We start from the raw sequence: 24,915 nt of genomic DNA, 5'->3' as shown, positions 1-24,915 counted from the left end.
ATTAAGGGGCCTTTCAACACCCAAATCTAGTTTCTCTGCAACTGACTGCTTGGAAATTGAACGCTTGATTCTATCTAAGTGGGGGTTCTCTGATTCGGTCATTGATACTTTGATTCAGGCACGTAAGCCTGTTACTAGAAAGATTTACCATAAGATATGGCGTAAATATCTTTATTGGTGCGAATCCAAGGGCTACTCATGGAGTAGAGTTAGGATTCCCAGAATTCTGTTTTTTCTCCATGAAGGATTGGAGAAAGGATTATCAGCTAGTTCCTTAAAGGGACACATTTCTGCTTTGTCAATTTTACTACATAAACGTTTGGCAGATGTTCCAGACGTTCAGTCTTTTTGTCAGGCTTTATCCAGAATTAAGCCTGTGTTTAGACCAATTGCTCCACCCTGGAGTTTGAATTTAGTTCTTAATGTTCTTCAAGGGGCTCAGTTTGAACCCATGCATTCCATAGATATTAAGTTGTTATCTTGGAAGGTGTTATTTTTGGTTGCTATTTCTTCTGCTCGTAGAGTTTCTGAACTTTCAGCGTTACAATGGTACTCGCCTTACCTTATCTTCCATTCTGATAAGGTGGTTTTACGTACCAAACCTGGTTTCTAATAAGAATATTAATCAGGAAATTGTTGTTCCTTCACTATGTCCTAATCCTTCTTCTAAGAAGGAGCGTCTGTTACATAACTTGGATGTGGTCCGTGCCCTGAAGTTTTACTTGCAGGCGACTAAAGAATTTCGTCAATCATCTTCATTATTTGTTGTTTTCTCTGGAAAGCATAGGGGCCAGAAAGCTACGGCTACCTCTCTTTCTTTTTGGCTAAAGGGTATCATCTGTCTGGCATATGAGACTGCTGGACAGCAGCCTCCTGAAAGAATTATGGCTCATTCTACTAGGGCTGTGGCTTCCTCATGGGCATTTAAAAATTTATGCTTCTGTTGAACAGATTTGCAAGGCTGCAACTTGGTCGTCTTTTCACACTTTTTCCAAATTTTACAAATTTGGTACTTTTGCTTCTTCTGAGGCTATTTTTGGGAGAAAGGTTCTTCAAGCAGTGGTGCCTTCCGTTTAGGTTCCTGTCTTGTCCCTCCCTTTCATCTGTGTCCTATAGCTTTGGTATTGTATCCCATAAGTAAGGATGAAATCCGTGTTCTCGTCGTATCTTGTAAAAGAAAAGGAAATTTATGCTTACCTGATAAATTTATTTCTTTTATGATACGACGAGTCCACGGCCCACCCTGTTTTTCTAAGACAGGTTTTTATTCTTATTTTTTGTTAAACTTCAGTCACCTCTGCACCTTGGCTATTCCTTTCTCTTCCTAACTTCGGTCGAATGACTGGAGGTGGGAGGGAGGGGAGGAGCTATATACAGCTCTGCTGTGGTGCTCTTTGCCAATTCCTGCTAAACAGGAGGCGTTATCCCATAAGTAAGGATGAAATCCGTGGACTTGTCGTATCATAAAAGAAATACATTTATCAGGTAAGCATAAATTTCCTTTTTTAGTTTTCAACTGTTTTGTTTGTGAAATTTGTAGAGTTTTGCAAATCAAGAGCAGTTTAGAGGTACAAGGAAAGTTTTTCTTTATCTACTTTTCTGTGACCAATCACGGGTGAGATGTTAATGAAATTCTGAACTGAACTAAGCAGTCACTGTGTAGCATGTGCACATCAGCTTCTGGGATTGTGGAAAGAGCATAATTTTCAGAGGTAAAACACAGAGAAAACAGGCAAAATAAAGAACGTAGAAAGCATTAATACTTTATTTAAGTGCTATTTAATTTTGTATTTAAATGGTTGGTTGTATGATTGGGCTCTACAATCACCAGTACAAGCAGCACTTAAAGAAACATAAAAAGCCCCTTGCCTTTAAAAATAAATATATAAATAGTCCCAAACTCCCTAAAGAAGTCAAAAAGCTAAATTTATAAACCTAGGTTTTCATAATGCTGCAAATCAAGTAGCTGCGATAGACAATTTGCAGCGTTTTGATAAATTGTTATGGAATTTGCCTTGTGGTCATTTTAGGGTAGTGCTTCCCAAATCCAGTGCCAATGACCCTTAACAGGCCAGATATTCATTATATCAACTGATTGGTGAGAACAGGTTAATAACCATGGTTACCAATTGGCTGATTATTTCACCTGTGCTCTAGTTAAAATGACATAAAACCCAATTGTTTTCTTTCATGATTCAGATAGAGCATGTGATTTTACACAACTTTACAATTTACTTCTGATATTTGTTTTGTTATTTTGGTATTCTTTGTTGAAAAAGGATTCCTAGGTAGGCCAAGGAGCTGCTGATTGGTGGCTGCACATATATGCCTCATGTTATTGGCTCACCCAATGCATAGGGGGAGGGTTAGAGAGCTGTTTGGTAGGGAATTAGTGAGGTGGGAGGGTAAGGGGATATCATACACTCCAGAAAATAAATAACTAACTAAAATTAATTTATTTTAAAAATATTATACCGATGACTGTCTGCCAGTGCCTAAAGTGGTGGTTAGAAGTGTGGGTGTGTGTGTGGGGGAGAATGCTGTTTGGGAGGGTGTTCTGTCAAACTCCAAGAAATTGAAAACTCCAAGATGACGTCACTTCTGGTGAATCCATTGAATCCATTACATCTTATTAGTTGTGCATCCTGTCCCTCGCAGAGACACGTGCCAATCAGATGTGACTGTAATCGCCTATATTTAATATCTATTTTGTCTCTGCCTGGGGGGTTCAAGGGGGGGCAAAGCCCTCAGACACAGACAAAAACAATGAAAATGGAAGAGTCTCCGGAAGTGACGTCATCTTGGAGTTTTCGTCAGAACAAGGGATCAGTGAGATGGGAAGTGTCAGGCGTGAGGGTAATCCCTGAATAAAAATGCTACCAGGTAACTAATTAACCCCTTCACTGCCTGTAATTTTAGAAGTGTGCTGTGCAGTTGCAATTAGCAGCCTTCTAATTGCCAAAAACTAATTGCAAAGCCAAGCATGTCTGCTATTTCTGAACAAAAGGGATCCCAGAAAAGCTTTACAATTATTTGTGTTATGACTGCACAAAGCGGTATGTAAATAATTTCAGTGAGAAACCCAAAGTTTGTGAAAAAGTTTAAGGACCAGTAAATATAGTAGATTTGCATAATCAACAAATGCATGATAAAAACACAATACAATATCACTTACTCTGAACTTCAAATGAGCAGTAGATTTTTTTTCTAACAAATTTCAAAGTTATGTATATTTCCACTCCCCCTGTACCATGTGACAGCCATCAGCCAATCACAAATGCATATACGTAGATTCTGTGAATTCTTGCACATGCTCAGTAGGAACTGGGAACTCAAAAAGTGTAAATATAAAAGACTGTGCACATTTTTTAAATGGAAGAAAATTGGAAAGTTGTTTAAAATTGCATGCTCTATCTGACTCATTAAAGTTTAATTTGACCTGAGTGTCCCTTTAACATTTTTTGTTATATGATCGCATTTGGAGGTGAAATGGTGGCATGAAATATACCAAAATGATTCTAGATCAATACCTTGTATTGTCTATTAATATGTTTTATAGTTTTGATAGGTAAATAAAAAAACAAGGTTTAAATGGAGTGAAAACAAAAATGCTAAAAATTCTTCTGTATCTTGCTCAAGTTTTTCTCTGAAATTCCTGGTAGCGAAGGGGTTAAAAGGGGCATTTACAAATACATTTAACATTTTAAAGGCATTCGTTTCTACCAAATAAACTTACCTTTGTCGGTCAGATTTGTTCCTTTCCAAAGATATTGCTGTGTGAATTTTCTTTATTGGACAGTGAGGATTAGTACAAAGTACATAATAAATAATGTTATCAAGCAAAGATATTTTCAATGTGTAAATGTTGCTCATTTTTATGCATTTCTTAAAAACACTATCCCTTTAAGAGTTTTGAAAGAGAGATTGCAAAGAGAAAACTTCCCCCCCCCCAACAGCAATTGATTAGCCTTAACATTACTTTGTATTTACAATTTATCCTGGAATTCTTGATTTGGTCTTTCTGTAAGACAGCTTGTGAGGGATTTACAAACGCTTCGCTTGCTTTTGCTTATTTATTGTATGAGGCATTGCTTTGGTGATACCTGTTTCCTGCGGATTATGCCCTAGGCTTTGTGCATTTCTTTCTTTGTTTTTGTCTTTCGTGAAACAATGAAGTAAAGTAGTAAACCCTTATGGAACATCCAATAACACTTAATTTTCTTAGAAACATTCAGTATAAAATATTTTATTATATTGACTTGCTCTCAACTATGTTAGAATAACTTTTTTATTTTAATAAGTCATGGTTTTAGAATGACTTTCTTCTAAAGATGTGGTGAGTCCACGGGTTCATCTTAATTACTGTTGGGAATAACACTCCTCGCCAGCAGGAGGAGGCAAAGAGCACCACAGCAAAAACTCTTAAGTATCACTTCCCTACCCATAAACCCCAGTCATTCTCTTTGCCTCTACGTGCATAGAGGAGGTGAATTTTTAGTGTGTAATTAAAATTATATTTTTAAAGAAGATTGAGACTTCAATCAAGCAGCAGGGTATAATCTAGCCCACGTTAGTCTTTGCAGTCGAGCTGTGGTGGCTTTTAAGAGGTGGAGAACTTGCAAAGTGGTGCTTGCTCGGTTTCTCTACCTAGGCTGCCCTAACCTTAGATATCTAAGTTAGTTACTTGGCTATCAATGTTATCCTAGTCGCTGTGAGGAGAATGTGTCCTCTAATATTAGAAGCTGTCGTCATGTCAGACAGCATAACAGGTAAGTGCTGTTTTTCCTTTGTATGGGAGAGGAACACTTAAGAATTCCTGTTTATTATAATGTAAGCGGATAGTTCACTCATGGGATAGGTGTTGTACTATGACATGCTCGCAGGCACAGGTTTGGGAGAGACATGTGGGACTTAAGAGTCTCAGGGCTCTTTTTCTCTTGCAAGGTGTATCCAGTCCACGGATTCATCCTTACTTGTGGGATATTCTCATTCTCTACAGGAAGTGGCAAAGAGAGCACACAGCAAAGCTGTCCATATAGCTCCCCCTCTGGCTCCGCCCCCCCAGTCATTCTCTTTGCCGCTCTAACAAGTAGCATCTCCACGGGAGGGTAAAGTGAATGTGGTGTTAGATTTGTAGTTTTTATATCTTCAATCAAAAGTTTATTATTTTTAAATAGTGCCGGTTTGTACTATTTACTCTCTAGCAGAAAGTGAACAGAGTATGAGCAATCAGAAGCTTTGGAGGATTTATCTGTGGTACCCTCACAACACTCTGAAGTGTCGGTGAGGGATGTGCTGTCCGAGGGAGAAATTTCTGACACTGGAAAAGTTTCTCAGCGGGCAGATTCAGATTCCTTAGCGTTTAAATTTAAGCTGGAACATCTCCGCGTGCTGCTTAAGGAGGTATTAGCTACGCTAGATGATTGCGACCCCATGGTGGTCCCAGAGAAATTGTGCAAAATGGACAAATATCTAGAAGTCCCTGTATACACTGATGCATTTCCGATCCCTAAGAGGGTGGCGGATATTGTGGATAGGGAGTGGGAGAGACCAGGTGTACCCTTTGTTCCCCCCCCTATCTTTAAGAAAATGTTCCCCATTACTGATCCTAGGTGGGACGCGTGGCAGGCGGTCCCTAAGGTAAAGGGGGCAGTTTCAACACTAGCCAAGCGCACAACCATACCAATTGAAGACAGTTGTGCGTTCAAAGATCCTATGGATAAAAAATTAGAAGGTTTACTAAAGAAAATATTCGTTCAACAAGGTTTCCTTCTCCAGCCTATTGCCTGCATTATTCCGGTAACTACTGCAGCGGCTTTCTGGTTTGAGGCGCTGGAGGAGTCGCTCCAGACTGAGACCTCATATGACGAAATTATGGATAGAATTAAGGCTCTAAAGCTGGTTAATTCTTTTATCACAGATGCCGCCTTACAATTAGCTAAGTTAGCGGTGAAAAATTCTGGTTTTGCTATCATGGCGCGCAGAGCGCTTTGGCTTAAATCATGGTCATCCGATGTGTCGTCTAAGACAAAGCTACTGAATATTCCTTTCAAAGGGAAGACCCTTTTCGGGCCCGAGTTGAAAGAGATTATTTCGGATATCACTGGGGGAAAGGGCCATGCCCTCCCGCAAGACAGGCCTTTTAAGGCTAAAAATAAGGCTAATTTTCGTTCCTTTCGCAACTTCAGGAGCGGTCCTGCTTCACCCTCTGCGACCGCAAAGCAAGAGGGTAACTCTCCACAGCCCAAGGCAACCTGGAAGCCTTTGCAGGGCTGGAACAAGGGTAAACAGGCCAAGAAGCCTGCAGCTGCTACTAAGACCGCATGAAGGGGTAGCCCCCGATCCGGGACCGGATCTGGTAGGGGGCAGACTCTCTCTCTTTGCTCAGGCTTGGGCAAGAGATGTTCCCGATCCCTGGGCATTAGAGATAGTTGCTTAGGGATATCTTCTAGAATTCAAGGACTCTCCTCCAAGGGGAAGGTTCCACATTTCTCGTCTGTCTTCAGACACGACAAAGAAAGAGGCGTTCTTACGCTGTGTAGAAGATCTACTCAAGATGGGAGTGATATATCCAGTCCCAACTACAGAACAAGGACTGGGATTTTACTCAAACCTGTTTGTAGTTCCCAAAAAGGAAGGAACTTTCAGACCAATTCTGGATCTAAAAATTCTAAACAAATTCCTCAGAGTTCCATCCTTCAAGATGGAGACCATTCGGACAATCTTACCAATGATCCAGGAAGGTCAATATATGACTACCGTGGATTTAAAGTATGCGTACCTTCATATTCCTATCCACAAAAGATCACCATCAGTTCCTAAGGTTCGCTTTTCTGGACAAGCATTACCAGTTCGTGGCCCTTCCCTTCGGGTTGGCCACCGCTCCAAGAATTTTCACAAAGGTGCTAGGGTCCCTTCTGGCAGTCCTAAGACAGCGGGGCATTGCAGTAGCACCCTATCTGGACGACATCTTAATACAGGCGTCGTCTTTTCTCATAGCCAAGGCTCATACAGAAATTGTTCTGGCCTTTCTAAGGTCTCACGGGTGGAAAGTGAACACCGAAAAAAGTTCTCTGTCCCCACTCACAAGGGTTCCCTTTCTGGGGACATTAATAGACTCGGTAGAAATGAAAATATTTCTGACGGAGGTCAGAAGGTTAAAGCTTCTCAGCACTTGCCGAGCTCTTCAATCCATTCCTCGGCCATCTGTAGCTCAGTGCATGGAGGTAATCGGATTAATGGTAGCAGCAATGGACATAGTTCCTTTTGCTCAAATTCATCTCAGGCCACTGCAATTGTGCATGCTCAAGCAGTGGAATGGAGTTTATGCAAATCCAACTGGACCAGAACACCAGAGATTCTCTTCTCTGGTGGTTGTCTCAGGGAATGTGCTTCCGCAGACCAGAGTGGATCATTGTAACGACCGACGCCAGTCTGATAGGCTGGGGCGCGGTCTGGGGCTCCCTGAAAGCTCAGGGCCTATGGTCTCGGGAAGAGTCTCTTCTCCCGATAAACATTTTGGAACTGAGAGCGATATTCAATACGCTCCAGGCTTGGCCTCAGCTAGCGGCGGCCAAGTTCATCATATTTCAGTCTGACAACATCACGACTGTAGCATACATCAATCATCAGGGAGGAACAAAGAGTTCCTTAGCGATGAAGGAAGTAACCAAGATAATCAGGTGGGCGGAGGATCACTCTTGTCACATATCTGCAATTCACATCCCAGGAGTAGACAACTGGAAAGCTGATTTCCGAAGTCATCAGACTTTTCACCCGGGGGAGTGGGAACTCCACCCGGAGGTATTTGCTCAGCTGATTCAGCTTTGGGGCATTCCGGCGTTGGATCTGATGGCGTCCCGTCAGAGCACCAAGCTTCCTCTTTACAGGTCCAGGGATCCCAAGGCGGCATTGATAGATGCTCTAGTAGCGCCTTGGTCCTTCAATCTGGCCTATGTCTTTCCATCGTTTCCCCTTCTCCCTCGGCTGGTAGCCAGAATCAAACAGGAGAAGGCCTCGGTAATTCTGATAGCGCCTGCGTGGCCACGCAGGACTTGGTATGCAGACCTAGTGGACATGTCAGCTGTTCCACCATGGACACTGCCAATGAGGCAGGATCTTCTAATACAGGGTCCATTCAAGCAGCTTTGTTGGGGTGGGTGAGTGTCCCCTTTTTCTTTCCATTCCCTGGGGGCTTGTGGTTAGGGTCTTTTTGTCCCCCTGTCTATCAGAAATGTCTGTCGCTTGGACTGGTCTGGTGTTGGAGCAGGATCGGAGCATTTGAAAAACAGTAAGCCTTTTTCAGGTTTCTCCTTTCTCCACATTCAAGATTTGTGGGAAGGACTGGTGGCTCTTAGATAGCCTGCGACGTTATCCGCTGGTTAGTGGATACTTAGCAATCTGAAGGATCCTACCTTCAGCTGCTTTCTAATTGCCCTGCAAGTATTTAAGTTTCAGAGTCCTTTTTAGATGACTGCAGCGTGCAGTGTTTTTGCTTCAGGTGGTGTTTGTGAGACCTATCTGAGCTTGCTGCACGAGGTTCGTTCTGAATATTTCGGTATTCTGAGATACCTTTTTGCGACTTGGGGACCTTTGTCTTCAGTTGCTCCTAGAGTGCGGTTGCACTGTGTTAGAGGAAGATCCTCTCTCTGTTTCAGACTCCCGGCCTTATCCCGTGGTTTCTGTATTTCTGGGGTCTGGGCGTTGCCTCCCCTTGCTTCTATGAGACTGGTTGGGTCTTTGTTAGCCTGACCTGGTTTCTCTGTTTTTTTCTCTCTGTTTTTATTTAGGACTCGTGCCCTTTTTAGTTTTTTTTTTTTTTTTTCAAGTTCCTTATGCTAGCGGGAAGCTAGTCAGCATACTAATTCACTGTGGCTACTCTGCACTGTAGCAAACTGAGGGTTGCAAGTTCGATCCCCGGCAAGGTCTACTCAGCCTTTCCTCCTTTCGAGGTTGATAAAATGAACAGCGCCTTGAGTCCCTTAAGGGGGATTAGCCACGTTTTACAAGTACAATCCTGTTTTCTCCGTGCCTTTTCTTCTTTGTGGAACCATACGGTAGTCTGTTCCCTTTCTTTAGTAAGGGGTGTGTTTGGATACCGACTGCTGGGGATGGTGTCTCTTGGAGGCGGTTGACTCAGTCAAGTCTAGTTCCTGCGGTCTCTAGCAAGGCTGTGGACTATCTGCGGGTCAGTGCCCTTGGGCTTTTTTCTTTTTTTTTTTTCTTCAAAGTTGTTCTCGGCTTCAGACGAAGCAGGATTTTGTTGGGGATTTTCAGGACTGGTGCCCTCAGAATGGGCCGCCTCTTGTATCCTCCCATTTTTACATTCAGTATCCTCTATAGCTTGGGTATTGTTTTCCCAAAAGTAATGAATGCAGCTGTGGACTCTTTCCATTTATGAAGAAAAACTTAAATTATGCTTACCTGATAATTTTCTTTTCTTCAGATGGAAAGAATCCACAGCTCCCCGCCCCTATTTTTTTATGGGGTGTCTGTTATTTTTGTTCTTCTGGCACCTTTTCACCCTGATATTTCTTCTACTGTTCCTTGGCAGAATGACTGGGGGATGAGGGAAGTGGGAGAGGTATTTAAGCCTTTGGCTGGGGTGTCTTTGCCTCCTCCTGGTGGCCAAGTTCTGAATTCCCAAAAGTAATGAATGCAGCTGTGGACTCTTTCCATCTGAAGAGAATAAAATTATCAGATAAGCATAATTTAAGTTTTTGCTGTGGTGCTCTTTGCCTCCTCCTGCTGGCGAGGAGTGTTATTCCCAACAATAATTAAAATGAACCCGTGGACTCGCCACATCTTGAAGAAATAATTTTATCGGGTAAGCATCATTTTTTTATATTTTTTAATGTATTTACAGAAACGTATTAGCCAGTGCGTCTGCAGACAATACTGTTATTCTTTGGGATATGACTTTGGGAAAACCTGCTGCCAACCTTACATTGCACACAGATAAGGTACGTGTTGTATGGAAATGGTTTCACAGGTTTGTGCAATTAATCAATAAATTGCCTTAGTCATGATATTGCATGTCTGTTCTTGAAACTTTCAATCTTTGCCAAATATTCAACCATCACAATGTTTTATTAAAGGGATATTAAACATTTTGATATGGTAATATAAAATGATAAATCGTATATATCTAAAAAAAATCTGCAATATTAAATTTTTTATTTTGTCTCCTTTTCCTGTAATTCCTTTCTGAAATTGTGAGTTTTTCAGTTCCTGTTAGAAATGGAAGCGTGGAACACTGTTATATTCCACACAGACATAGGTTGCACACACTAGTGACCTATTTAGAACTGTCCCTTACTGGCCACAGCAGAGAAGGTAACCTAAGTTACAACATGGTATCTCCCATTGTTTTATAGACACTAAAAATTAACACTTATTTTATAAATAAACAGCTAACAAAACTTTAAAAACACATCTACGTGTTATTCTCAGACTAATCTTTTCTTAGAATGCATCTTTCTATCAAGCATTTTATTTAGTGTTTAATCTTCCTTTTAACTACAAGTTTTTTTTTGTTTTTTTAGGAATGCTATTTTGAATAGTATGTTTGTGTTGTTGTTTGCTGCTGTTATAATTTTTCACACTGCTGTGTCCACCAGTACAAAATAATGAAATTCTCTGCTCACTACAAAAATGTTTTTCCTTGAATAATATCTGTCCATTTCAGAGACCGTAGTAATTTTTTTTGGCGGGTCCAGAGCTGAACGTTCACACATTAAAAAGTGTCCCATTTTATGCTCTAGCATTTAGTGCAATGTTTAAATAATATATGGCAGTCTATTTGTCATACTTTTGGGTGGTTGCTGCCTGGTAAAAATTCCTGTAGTTCTAAAATACAAGACTCCATAATTTTAGATGGCTATTAGACAACAAAACAGGAATGTTAAAGAAGAAATAAGAATTGCCTCTCTTTCTCCAACATAGGTGTGTCCGGTCCACGGCGTCATCCTTACTTGTGGGATATTCTCTTCCCCAACAGGAAATGGCAAAGAGCCCAGCAAAGCTGGTCACATGATCCCTCCTAGGCTCCGCCTACCCCAGTCATTCTCTTTGCCGTTGTACAGGCAACATCTCCACGGAGATGGCTTAGAGTTTTTTAGTGTTTAACTGTAGTTTTTATTATTCAATCAAGAGTTTGTTATTTTAAAATAGTGCTGGTATGTACTATTTACTCAGAAACAGAAAAGAGATGAAGATTTCTGTTTGTATGAGGAAAATGATTTTAGCAACCGTCACTAAAATCCATGGCTGTTCCACACAGGACTGTTGAGAGCAATTAACTTCAGTTGGGGGAACAGTGTGCAGACTTTTGCTGCTTGAGGTATGACACATTCTAACAAGACGATGTAATGCTGGAAGCTGTCATTTTCCCTATGGGATCCGGTAAGCCATGTTTATTACGATCGTAAATAAGGGCTTCAAAAAGGGCTTATTAAGACTGTGGACTTTTTCTGGGCTAAATCGATTCATTATTAACACATATTTAGCCTTGAGGAATCATTTTATCTGGGTATTTTGATATAATAATATCGGCAGGCACTGTTTTAGACACCTTATTCTTTAGGGGCTTTCCCAAAGCATAGGCAGAGCCTCATTTTCGCGCCGGTGTTGCGCACTTGTTTTTGAGAGGCATGGCATGCAGTCGCATGTGAGAGGAGCTCTGATACTTAGAAAAGACTTTCTGAAGGCGTCATTTGGTATCGTATTCCCCTTGGGGCTTGGTTGGGTCTCAGCAAAGCAGATACCAGGGACTGTAAAGGGGTTAAAGTTCAAAACGGCTCCGGTTCCGTTATTTTAAGGGTTAAAGCTTCCAAATTTGGTGTGCAATACTTTTAAGGCTTTAAGACACTGTGGTGAAAATTTGGTGAATTTTGAACAATTCCTTCATGTTTTTTCGCAATTGCAGTAATAAAGTGTGTTCAGTTTAAAATTTAAAGTGACAGTAACGGTTTTATTTTAAAACGTTTTTTGTACTTTGTTATCAAGTTTATGCCTGTTTAACATGTCTGAACTACCAGATAGACTGTGTTCTGAATGTGGGGAAGCCAGAATTCCTATTCATTTAAATAAATGTGATTTATGTGATAATGACAATGATGCCCAAGTTGATTCCTCAAGTGAGGGGAGTAAGCATGGTACTGCATCATTCCCTCCTTCGTCTACACGAGTCTTGCCCACTCAGGAGGCCCCTAGTACATCTAGCGCGCCAATACTCCTTACTATGCAACAATTAACGGCTGTAATGGATAATTCTGTCAAAAACATTTTAGCCAAAATGAACCCTTATCAGCGTAAGCGCGACTGCTCTGTTTTAGATACTGAAGAGCATGACGACGCTGATAACAATATTTCTGAAGGGCCCCCAACCCAGTCTGATGGGGCCAGGGAGGTTTTGTCTGAGGGAGAAATTACTGATTCAGGGAACATTTCTCAACAAGCTGAACCTGATGTGATTGCATTTAAATTTAAGTTGGAACATCTCCGCATTCTGCTTAAGGAGGTATTATCCACTCTGGATGATTGTGACAAGTTGGTCATCCCAGAGAAACTATGTAAAATGGACAAGTTCCTAGAGGTGCCGGGGCTCCCAGAAGCTTTTCCTATACCCAAGCGGGTGGCGGACATTGTTAATAAAGAATGGGAAAGGCCCGGTATTCCTTTCGTCCCTCCCCCCATATTTAAAAAATTGTTTCCTATGGTCGACCCCAGAAAGGACTTATGGCAGACAGTCCCCAAGGTCGAGGGAGCGGTTTCCACTTTAAACAAACGCACCACTATACCCATAGAGGATAGTTGTGCTTTCAAAGATCCTATGGATAAAAAATTAGAAGGTTTGCTTAAAAAGATGTTTGTTCAGCAGGGTTACCTTCTACAACCAATTTCATGCATTGTCCCTGTCGCTACAGCCGCATGTTTCTGGTTCGATGAGCTGATAAAGGCGGTCGATAGTGATTCTCCTCCTTATGAGGAGATTATGGACAGAATCAATGCTCTCAAATTGGCTAATTCTTTCACCCTAGACGCCACTTTGCAATTGGCTAGGTTAGCGGCTAAGAATTCTGGGTTTGCTATTGTGGCGCGCAGAGCGCTTTGGTTGAAATCTTGGTCGGCTGATGCGTCTTCCAAGAACAAGCTACTTAACATTCCTTTCAAGGGGAAAACGCTGTTTGGCCCTGACTTGAAAGAGATTATCTCTGATATCACTGGGGGTAAGGGCCACGCCCTTCCTCAGGATCGGCCTTTCAAGGCAAAAAATAAACCTAATTTTCGTCCCTTTCGTAGAAACGGACCAGCCCAAAGTGCTACGTCCTCTAAGCAAGAGGGTAATACTTCTCAAGCCAAGCCAGCTTGGAGACCAATGCAAGGCTGGAACAAGGGTAAGCAGGCCAAGAAACCTGCCACTGCTACCAAGACAGCATGAAATGTTGGCCCCCGATCCGGGACCGGATCTGGTGGGGGGCAGACTCTCTCTCTTCGCTCAGGCTTGGGCAAGAGATGTTCTGGATCCTTGGGCGCTAGAAATAGTCTCCCAAGGTTATCTTCTGGAATTCAAGGGACTTCCCCCAAGGGGGAGGTTCCACAGGTTGCAATTTCTTCTGCTAGAAGAGTTTCAGAATTATCTGCTCTGCAGTGTTCTCCTCCTTATCTGGTGTTCCATGCAGATAAGGTGGTTTTACGTACTAAACCTGGTTTTCTTCCAAAAGTTGTTTCTAATAAAAACATTAACCAGGAGATTATCGTACCTTCTCTGTGTCCGAAACCAGTTTCAAAGAAGGAACGTTTGTTGCACAATTTGGATGTTGTTCGCGCTCTAAAATTCTATTTAGATGCTACAAAGGATTTTAGACAAACATCTTCCTTGTTTGTTGTTTATTCCGGTAAAAGGAGAGGGCAAAAAGCAACTTCTACCTCTCTCTCTTTTTGGATTAAAAGCATCATCAGATTGGCTTATGAGACTGCCGGACGGCAGCCTCCCGAAAGAATCACAGCTCATTCCACTAGGGCTGTGGCTTCCACATGGGCCTTCAAGAACGAGGCTTCTGTTGATCAGATATGTAGGGCAGCGACTTGGTCTTCACTGCACACTTTTACCAAATTTTACAAGTTTGATACTTTTGCTTCTTCTGAGGCTATTTTTGGGAGAAAGGTTTTGCAAGCCGTGGTGCCTTCCATTTAGGTGACCTGATTTGCTCCCTCCCTTCATCCGTGTCCTAAAGCTTTGGTATTGGTTCCCACAAGTAAGGATGACGCCGTGGACCGGACACACCTATGTTGGAGAAAACAGAATTTATGTTTACCTGATAAATTACTTTCTCCAACGGTGTGTCCGGTCCACGGCCCGCCCTGGTTTTTTTAATCAGGTCTGATAATTTATTTTCTTTAACTACAGTCACCACGGTACCATATGGTTTCTCCTATGCAAATATTCCTCCTTAACGTCGGTCGAATGACTGGGGTAGGCGGAGCCTAGGAGGGATCATGTGACCAGCTTTGCTGGGCTCTTTGCCATTTCCTGTTGGGGAAGAGAATATCCCACAAGTAAGGATGACGCCGTGGACCGGACACACCGTTGGAGAAAGTAATTTATCAGGTAAACATAAATTCTGTTTTTTTGGATGAAAAGTGTTTTGAGCCTCAAACTCTTGCACAAGTCCTTAAAATTAGGGAAATGTCTTGTACTACATCATCCCATATGTAATCAAAAGAGATTCCATTTAAGTAGCGCCACATAGAGGTAGAGTAACAAACATACAGATTTGTTTGTGTTCATTCTTAGTATGACCCTAGTTTGGTGTTCGTTATGATCATATAGGTTTTATATATAACCCAAAGCAAATAGAATAATTTTGTTTAAAATTAAGGATGCTTTCAGCAACTGAAATATAAGGCATTATGGAACTAAATATGGTATCCCCAATAGATTGTAAGAGATGGACATTAAAGTGATGGTAAATACTAGTGTTTGTGAAACACTAGGATTTACCAGTTGAACAAATAAAGGGGACTTTCAGTCATGAAGTATAAAATACTTTGTGCTGAAAATTCCGTTATTTGTCTGAAGCGTTTGCCGCACTGAGCTCCTCAGACAGCCCACAGCAGAACGGTATTTTGCTGTGAGGTGATGCTTCCCAATAGTTGTGCAGGCCAGTGGGTGCCATGCCGGATAGCTAGCACGCTATTGGCTAAGATCACCTCACAGCAAAATAGGGTTCTGCCATGGACTGCCTGAGGCGCTCACCGCGGTAAACGCTTCAGACAAATAAAGGAACTTTCAGCATGAAGTATTTTATACTTCATGACTGAAAGTCCCCTTTATTTTATCCACTGGTAAATCCTAGCATTTCACAAATGCTAGGTTTAACATCACTTTTAAAATCATATACATCTCTCAAGTTATATCTTAATGCTGGACAGCTCTCACATTGTATTTTACTAATAGTGAAAAAGAAACTTCATGTAGATTTGTCTCTTGCTTGAAAGACTATTGTGTAGATGTATGACCTAATGTGAAGACCTAACAGAGGCTTTAATATTCATCAGTATTTGAGTATGACAGACAAGCCCAAACACAGTTTTTAACAGTAACTTTTCTTAACTTGGACAATGTTTTATAAACCATTGGCTTAATTTGCTATCAGTAAATATTCAGTTTCACTGTCAGATATATTTGAAGAATCAATAATATTCCTTCTAATATCAGAAGACAGCTAATAAGTTGTATTCTTTCTTCACAATGTTTTCTTCTAGTTTACATTATAACAAGAGATATAAGACCACAAAGTGTAAAAAAAAAAGAAAAGACAAGGATGTCAAAATCAAACTTTCATGATTTGTATAGAGCGTGCATATTTCTAAAGCACTGTATGGAATCTGTGTGTGTGTCAATGTTATACAAGTAGCCTGTAGCGGGAGGCTGCAACAAGGAAAATATACAGCACTGCTTTCACTTGCTACTACCACTACTACTCCTCAAAGATGCATTCTGAGTTTGTGTGCAGTTTGTTCAATTAAACAGTGCTTCTAGATATACAGCACTGTGTTTAAATCATAATGACAACAGAAACTACCCAAATGACCCTGATCAAAAGTTTACATACCCCAGTTCTTAATACTGTGTATTGCCTCCTTTAACATCAATGACAGCTTGAAGTCTCTTTTGTGGCATTTGTGGGTGAGGCTCTTTATCTTCTCAGATGGTAAAGCTGCCCATTCTTCCTGGCAAAAAGCCTCCAGTTCCTGTAAATTCTTGGGTTGTCTTGCATGAACTGCACGTTTGAGATCTCCCCAGAGTTGCTCAATGATATTGAGGTCAGGAGACTGAGATGGCCACTCCAGAACCTTCACTTTATTCTGCTGTAGCCAATGACAGGTCAACTTGGCCTTGTGTTTAGGATCATTGTCATGTTGGAATGTCCAAGTAAGTCCCATGCGCTGCTTGCGGGCTGATTAATGCAAAATTTCCTCCAGTATTTTTTGATAACATACTGCATTCGTCTTGCCATCAATTCTGGCCAAATTTCCTGTGCATTTGTAGCTCACACATCCCCAAAACATTAGCGATCCACCTCCATGTTTCACAGTAGGAATGGTGTAACTTTCATCATAGGCCTTGTTGACTCCTCTCCAAATATGGCGTTTATGGTTGTGGCCAAAAAGCTCAATTTTGGTCCCATCACTCCAAATTACTTTGTGCCAGAAGGTTTGAGGCTTGTCTCTGTGCTGTTTGGCGTATTGTAAGCGGGATACTTTGTTGCATTTGCGTAGTAATGGCTTTCTTCTGGCGACTCGACAATGCAACCCATCTTTCTTCAAGTGCCTCCTTATTTTTCATCTTGAAACAGCCACACCACATGTTTTCAGAGAGTCCTGTATTTCACCTGAAGTTATTTATTTTCCTTGCAGATGTGTCTGAAATTTTAGTTGGTCTACCTGACCGTGGTTTGGTTTAAACAGAACCCCTTATTTTCCACTTCTTGATTAGAGTTTGAACACTGCTGATTGGCATTCTCAATTCCTTGGGTATCTTTTTATATCCCTTTCCTGTTTTATACAGTTTAACTACCTTTTCCCGCAGATCCTTTGACAATTCTTTTGTTTTCCCCATAACTCAGATTCCAGAAATGTCAGTGCAGCACTGGATGAAAGATGCAAGGGTCTGTCAGGAGTCCAGAAACTCATTGACCTTTTATACACACACACTAATTACAAGCAAACAGATCACAGGTGAGGATGGTTATTTTTAATAGCCATTCAAACCCCTTGGTGTCAACTTGTGTGCATGTTATCAGGCCAAAATCACCAGGGTATGTAAACTTTTGATCAGGGTCATTTGGGTAGTTTCTGTTGTCATTATAATTTAAAAAGAGTAAACACAGTTGATTGGTAATAAATTACTTTAGCCAAACACGAACCATGAGTGAAAGAAAAGTTAATGTGTTGTTATTCATATTTTCAGAAAAATTATATATATATATATATATATATATATATATATAGATAGATAGATAGATAGATAGATAGATAGATAGATTTATTTATTTTCTGTGTGTGTGTGTCCAGGATATGTATGGGAGAATAGTTTGGCTACTCTTTTTTTTCTTTTTTATTATTATTTTTAATTGATTTAAAAAGATGTGTGCTAAACTACATGATTCAATGAATGGTTGTACTGAATGTAGGACTGTTCTAGATCTTATAATTGTTGCTAGAGCTTCTAGATATTTTGAGCTCTCTGACTGCCATAGAATAGAGCAGGGGCTGTAAGCGACAAACAGGGGCACTAAAACAGACAGTTCTCTACCCTATGGGACCAGTTGGTTTGTTAGTGGAATCTGAATCCGTACCCTGACCCATGATCGTTGAGCAGCTCATGGAAAGGGGTAATCCATAAAAAACACTTTTTCTTCATAAGATATGGTGAGTCCACGGGTTCTTCCTAATTACTGTTGGGAATATCACTTCTGACCAGCAGGAGGAGGCAAAGAGCACCACAGGAAAACTGCTAAGTATCACTCCCTTACCCACAAGCCCCAGTCATTCTCTTTGCCTTTCATACATGGAGGAAGTAAAGTTTTGGTGTCTGTGAAGAAAATTGAATTTCGCTTCTATTAAGTTGTGGGGTATAGCCGTATCGAACGTTAGTCTTTGCAGTCGAGCTGTGGTGGCTTTAAAGCAGTTGGGAATTTGTCAAGAGGTGCTTGCTGCGTGTCCCAACAATTGCTGCCCTAATATGGAATACCAAAGTTTGTTATTTTGTGATTTCCTTTCTTTTAGGTCTCTGTGGGAGAGGTATCCCTTCATACCTAGGGACTGTCTACATGTCGGACATCAGAGCATGTAAGTGCTTTTCTTCCAGGCTGGGAGATCTGTAAACTTATGTTTAACAACCATGAAACCATGCTAATTTATTGGGGACATAGTTCACCCTGTTTTAAGGGTCATACTAAGGCATGTCTGAATGCACAGTGATGTGAGAGACTGACTTTAACCTAGATTATGAGGGGGTTAATAGTTTGGGCTCTGTTTTGACACTGAAGAACTTAGGATTGGCACTTTAAATCTAAACATGGATCGCAGGCTGTGTTTATTTAATCCCCACACGGTGTGTTAGTGTGCGTGTGCTGTTGTAGAGACTAGGAGCTATTTTTAGGCTTGTGTTCGCCATGTTTCTTTTGGCGTGTGTGTTCTCTTCTGGGTTTTTCGTCTCCTCCTCCTCCTTGTCGTCAGCGCCACGGGAGATTTTCGCGCCTCTCTCCTGTCAGCATTTCCAGTTTGTGGCCCTTCCATTTTGCCTTGCCACAGCTCCCAGAATATTTTCAAAGGTTCTGGGGAACTCTCTTGGCTGTGATCCGATCCAGGGGAATTGCTGTGGCTCCCTTTTTGGACGACATATTGATTCAAGCACCATCTTTTCCACAAGCAATATCTCACACGGAAATACTGTTGTCTTTTCTTCGTTCTCACTGATGGAAAGTAAATTTGGAAAAAAGCTCCCTTGTTCCAGCTAAAAGGGTAGTTTTCCTAGGGACAATAATAGATTCCGTTCTGATAAAGATTTTTCTAAAGGAGGTCAGAAGAGTAAAGATTCTTTCCTCTTGCCGGTCTCTGCAGGCTGCGGTTCAACTGTCAGCAGCTCAATGTAAGGAAGTAATTGGCCTGATGGTGGCTTCCATGGATATTATCCCATTTGCTTGATTTCATCTAAGAGCTCTGCAGTTGTGCATGCTTAGACAATGGAATGGAGATTATGGACATCTATCTCAGAGAATAGTTCTAGATCAGGTGATGAAAGACTCTCCCGTGGTGGATCTTTCAGGAGCACCTGTCTCAAGGCACTTGCTTTTGGAGACCCTCCTGGGTGATTGTGACCACGGACGCCAGCCTGTTGGGCTGGGGAGCAGTCTGGGACTCCTTAAAGGTGCATGGACTTTGGACTCTGGAGGAGTCTGCTCTCTCTATCAACATTCTGGAGTTGAGGGCGATTTACAATGCTCTGATGGCTTGGCCCCAACTATCGTTAGCCCAGTTCATCAGATGCCATGAAGGAGGTGGCACGGATTATTTAGTGGGCGGAAGCTCACAATTGTTGTCTATCTGCCATTCACATCCCAGGAGTGGACAACTGGTAAGCGGATTTCCTGAGCAGACAGACCTTTCATCCTGAGGAGTGGGAACTCCATCCGGAGGTGTTCTCCAGGTTAATCATCAAATGGGGGGTTCCGGGGTTGGATCTGATGGCGTCTCGACAGAATGCCAAGCTTCCAAAGTATGAATTAAGGTCAAGGGATCCTCAGGCCTTCCTGATGGCATACCTGTTTCCTCTTTTCGCTCTACTTCCACGAGTCATTGTTCGTATCAAGCAGGAGAGAGCATCAGTGATTCTAATTGCTCCGGCTTGGCCTCGGAGGATCTGGTATGCAGATCTAGTGGACATGTCGTCTCGGCCTCTGTGGAGACTTTCCCTGAGGAAGGACCTTCTACTTCAGGGTCCTTTCCTTCATCCAAATCTCGTTTCTCTGAAGCTGACTGCTTGGAGATTGAACGCTTGATTCTGTCTAAGCGTGGTTTTTCTGTCTAAGAGTCGGTCATTGAAACTATGATTCAGGCTTGTAAGCCGGTTACTCTAAAGATTTACCATAAGATATGTCGGAAATATCTTTATTAGTTTGAATCCAAGGGCTACTCTTGGAGTAGGGTCAGGATTCCAAGAATTTTGTCTTTTCTCCAGGAGGGTCTGGAGAAAGGGTTATCTGTACTGTGAAGGGTCAAAAGGGTCAAATTTCGGCTTTGTCTGTTTTGTTGCATAAGCGTTTGGCGGATGTGCCAGATGTACAATCCTTTTGTCAGGCTTTGGTCAGGATCAGGCCTGTGTTTAAGTCTGTTGCTATTATGTTGTTATCTTGGAAGGTTTTATTTCTTTTGGGTATTTCTTCTGCTCGAAGAGTCTCGGAACTCTCAGCTCTGCAGTGTGATTCCCCTTATTTTATTTTTCATGCCGATCAGGCGGTTCTTTGTACTAAGTTAGGTTTCCTTCCTAAGGTGGTTTCTACGAAAAATATTAATCAGGAGATTGTTGTTCCGTCTTTTTGCACGAAGCCGCCTTCTGTTAAAGAACGTCTGTTGCACAGTTTGGATGTGGTTCGTGCTCTTAAGTTTTTATTTGGAGGCGACTAAGGATTTTCACCAATCTTCTGCTCTTTTTGTCTGTTTTGCTGGGAAGCGTAGAGGTCAGAAGGCTACTGCTTCTACTCCTTTTTTTTTTTTTTGGTTGCGAAGTGTGATTTTTCTAGCATATGAGTCTGCTGGTTAGCAACCTCCTGAGAGAATTACGGCTCATTCCACTAGGGCTGTTGCCTCTTCTTGGGCTTTTAAAAATGAGGCTTCAATGGAACAAATTTGCAAGGCTGGTCTTCTTTGCATACTTTTTCCAAATTTGATACTTTTGCTGAGGCTGTTTTTGGGAGAAAGGTTCTTCAAGCGGTGGTGCCTTCAGTTTAGATCTGCCTGTCTTATCCCTCCCTATTCATCTGTGTCCTCTAGAATGGGTATTGATTCCCAACAGTAATTATGATGAACCCGTTGTCTCACCATATCTTAGGAAGAAAACAAAATGTATGCTTACCTGATAAATGTATTTATTCCAGATATGGTGAGTCCACGGGCCCCCCTTTTTGTTTTAAGAAAGTTTTTGACTAAACCTCAGACACCTCCACACCTTGTGTTACTATCTTTTCTCCATTCCCTTTCGGTCGAATTACTGGGGGTTGTGGGTAGAGAGTAATACTTAGCAGTTTTACTTTGGTGCTCTTTGCCTCGTCCTGCTTGTCAAGAGTGATTTTCCCAACAGTAATTAAGATGAACCCGTGGACTCGCCATATCCGGAAGAAAGACATTTATCAGGTTTTTAAAACTCTCTCAATATGAAGAATATAGGCTGATTAAGGTATACTATGAAAATGCATGTATGATTAACAAAAAAAAAGTAAAATTACAAGATTTTGCTTGTGGCCAATGGTGAGTGAATGGCACTAAACCACAATCTACCCATGGACTAATACATAGTGAGTGACATTTACACTCACTCACTGGCCCACAAAGTCTCTGATACACACATTGGCCTTTCCAAGTACTTTACCATTCCAGGTACTCTTATGTGCCAGTCTGCTCACTTGGTATATGGTGATTGAACAGACTGGTCATAGAGGTCATCCTCTTAGTTCCCAACGTCCTAACACACTACTATGTATTTACTTCTACTCTTACTTCCAATATCACTGCACACGAGGAAGTGATCAGCCTACACAGTTCAGAGTTTGCCACAGAATATTTTGCCAACTGGGTGGCATTATGAAGTCGCCAGGTGGGTGTAGTGTTTATATTATAAAATTTTCTGCAATATTATAACATTTTCTGTTTATAAATGTTACTCATGCTATCCAAAGCACATATTAATTGCATAATTTAACAGAAATTGAGTTTAATATTGGCTAGTTTTAGTTTAAAGGGATAGTAAAGTCAAAAATAAACTTCCATGATTCAGAAAGAGCATGCAGTTTTAAGCAACATTCCGATTTACTTCTAATATCAACTTTGTTTTGTTCTCTTGGTATCCCTTGTTGAAGATTAAACCTAGGTAGGCAAATAGGAGCTTAAGAGCATGCATGTGTCTTTAGCAGTCTATGGCACCAGTGTTTGTAACTATGTATAACATTGCTGTAAACAATGTTGCAAACACTGCTGCCAGATGGCTTAAGACACCTGCATGCTCCTGAACTCACCAAGGATTACACTTTAACAAAGGATACCAATAAAATGAAGCAAAATTGATAAAGTAAATTTAAAATTGTATATTCTTTCCAATCCGTTTGTTCAATTTTAACTTTACTGTCTTACATTGCCTTACATTTTAGCTGGTTGGTCAGTAAAATTACCAGGGGTTCCCATTAAATAACTGCCAATAACTGCGTATAAGCATGTGTATTGCCAGTTAATCAGGAGGGAGGTGAGGGAATAAAGCAGCCCACTGGTTATTTTCCCAGTATCTAGGTATAATATCCTATTTATACTTTGCTGAGAACAGCATTTATTAGGAACCAACCATAAATTGTTCTATTTGCCTGTTGTATAAACCATACATTTTATCAGTGGCGTCACTAGGGTTGGTGTCACCCGGTGCGGTAAGTTATGGTGTCACCCCCCCCCAGAAAGCAGACACACACAAAAACACAGGCACACACACATACAAACACTCAGACACACTTAAAAACATACTCCGATGCACACACAAACACTCGGAAACACACTCAGACACACACACACAAAAACACTGAGACACACACACACACACAAAAACTCAGACACACACTTACAAAATATGTAAACTGCACTGCATTAATTATAAAGCGCATGCCTAGAGCTGCTCCCTGGCTCAGCAGAGCATCAAATGAAAGATAAACAGAGCACTCTAAAAATAAATCACTAAAGAAAAGTTTTAGGTGCAAACTATGAAAATTCTGCTCTCTGACTCTGTTCCAAGCCTGTCAGTGCACAGCCCCGGGCCGCGTGCCTACCGCTTCTTATGGCCAATCACCTCTGCACTCTGCCCACCCCCAGACCCCACCCCCTGCCCTCCTACCTGTTCAGTGTGCACTTAGTGTACCGTAACCGTAATGGTCTGGTGGGCATCATACGTGGCTCCTTCACTTTAAAGACAGTGTCAAACAGTCATGCGGTCAGGTGCCAGGCATCCCCTCATGATTTGCCAGTTCCCGTTAAGAGAGACAGCACAGCAGTGAGTGACTCCACTGCTCCACATGTCACTGAGCAGTGAGCACAGATAGGCAGGCAGGTTTAGGCTAGCAGCGCAACTTTGCAAGCCCCACAGCATGCCCACAACATTCATAGCGAAATTGGGCAGGGGAGAAGCAAAGTACAAACAAGCAAAAGCAGCCGGGAAAACTATTTGTTGAAATTGCAGCACTGGCTCAAGGGGCAAAAAAATTGTGTGTCTACATCTTCCCCAGTCCCACCAATGTTCACAAATGCCAGCCCCTCTAATTAAAAAAAATCTATGCATCTCAACATTGTATTTCTTTGAATTTCAATAAAATTTAAAAAAAAATAAAAAAAAATAAAAAAAATTTGGTGTCACCCGGGTGCGGCCCGCCCCCCCTAGTGACGCCACTGCATTTTATATAAAAACTTAGACATCTAACATACGTATTTCCATGTTTTTTTTTCAAGGTTCAGACTGTACAGTTCCACCCCTTTGAGCCACAGACACTTGTATCTGGTTCTTTTGACAAGTAAGTGAGTTTTATGTTAGCATTAATCTTGCTACAATTAAAAAACAAGTGATACGTTATTGTTGCAGCTAAATTCTTTTCAGATATGTGCTTTTTCTTAAACCTAAAAGAAACCAATGATTTTTAAGTTACTTATTAAATCTATACTGGCGTTCTTCATTTCAAATTTAAAATGCAGCACACATCCTACGTGTACAGGGAAGTCTGGGTTCTATTCATGATGTATTTAGAGCTGTCCAATTTCATTATATTTTTCATATTGTCTCCAAGTGTTTGGAGCTGTCCAAACATTTTATTATTTGATAAGTTGCTAAATACAATGGTTAGAGAGGTTGCTTAAGCAAGTGTTGCTGTGCTCTCAAGTCAATGATATCCAAAGGCAAAAAGGCTATGAATATAACAAGTACAACACAAACCATCCCTGCCATCTGTTAATTGTACTGGATGGACCTTGAATCTAAGCTTATTATCTCACACTTCTGTCATTGGATTCCACTGACAATGAGAACTGAAGCACGTTTGGGACTTTCTTAATCTCAGCAGCAGATGGGCTGGTCATGTTGTTTTTTAGAACATTTATCTAACGTCAAAATTCTAGGTGTAATATGAATTTTATTTAGTGAAGAAGCAGCTACTAAATCAAGTACAACTTTGTCTCCTGATGCTCGCTGATCAGATGCATAATTTTATTGCGCTTGTGCATATATTAGTTATTTCATATCATTTTGCTCATATCATCTTATATGATCTTGTTATGAGTTTTGCTACAATATATTTTATAGGGTATTTGTGTTTTGGAATGTTACTGCATCATCATTTTGGTTCTTTAAAATTGTTTATGGAGAAATGAAAATACATAGAACAGTGTAGATGCCTTTAAGGAATAAAAGGACTTTGTAGCCAGGAAATGAAACGTTTTGTCGATTAAGCAATTTAATTTGAAATTTACCTCTACCTGTTTTATTGTTTGTGGTTGATGCATTGGAAATTAAAGTGATGTATCAATTTAGAAATATATTTCCTTACTATGAGTTTTTTTTTTAAATGATTAATAATCATTGTGTCTAATATACTTGTTTTGGCAAATCTC

The 24,915-nt window shown here is 41.1% G+C and overlaps 1 protein-coding gene across 1 annotated transcript in view; it reads left to right on the top strand.

Moving 5' to 3' along the window:
* PWP1 (PWP1 homolog, endonuclein) overlaps positions 1-24,915 on the top strand; it is a 229,293-nt gene that overhangs the window by 79,043 nt on the left and 125,335 nt on the right. The window contains exons 9-10 of the mRNA XM_053718754.1: positions 9,866-9,962; positions 23,764-23,825. Of these exons, the coding sequence (XP_053574729.1) occupies positions 9,866-9,962; positions 23,764-23,825 (159 nt within the window). The remainder of the gene's footprint in view (positions 1-9,865; positions 9,963-23,763; positions 23,826-24,915) is intronic.

The sequence above is a fragment of the Bombina bombina genome, chromosome 6 (assembly GCF_027579735.1).
Source record: "Bombina bombina isolate aBomBom1 chromosome 6, aBomBom1.pri, whole genome shotgun sequence".
Taxonomy (NCBI): Eukaryota; Metazoa; Chordata; class Amphibia; order Anura; family Bombinatoridae; genus Bombina; species Bombina bombina.
This window is presented reverse-complemented; position numbering and strand designations above follow the sequence as displayed.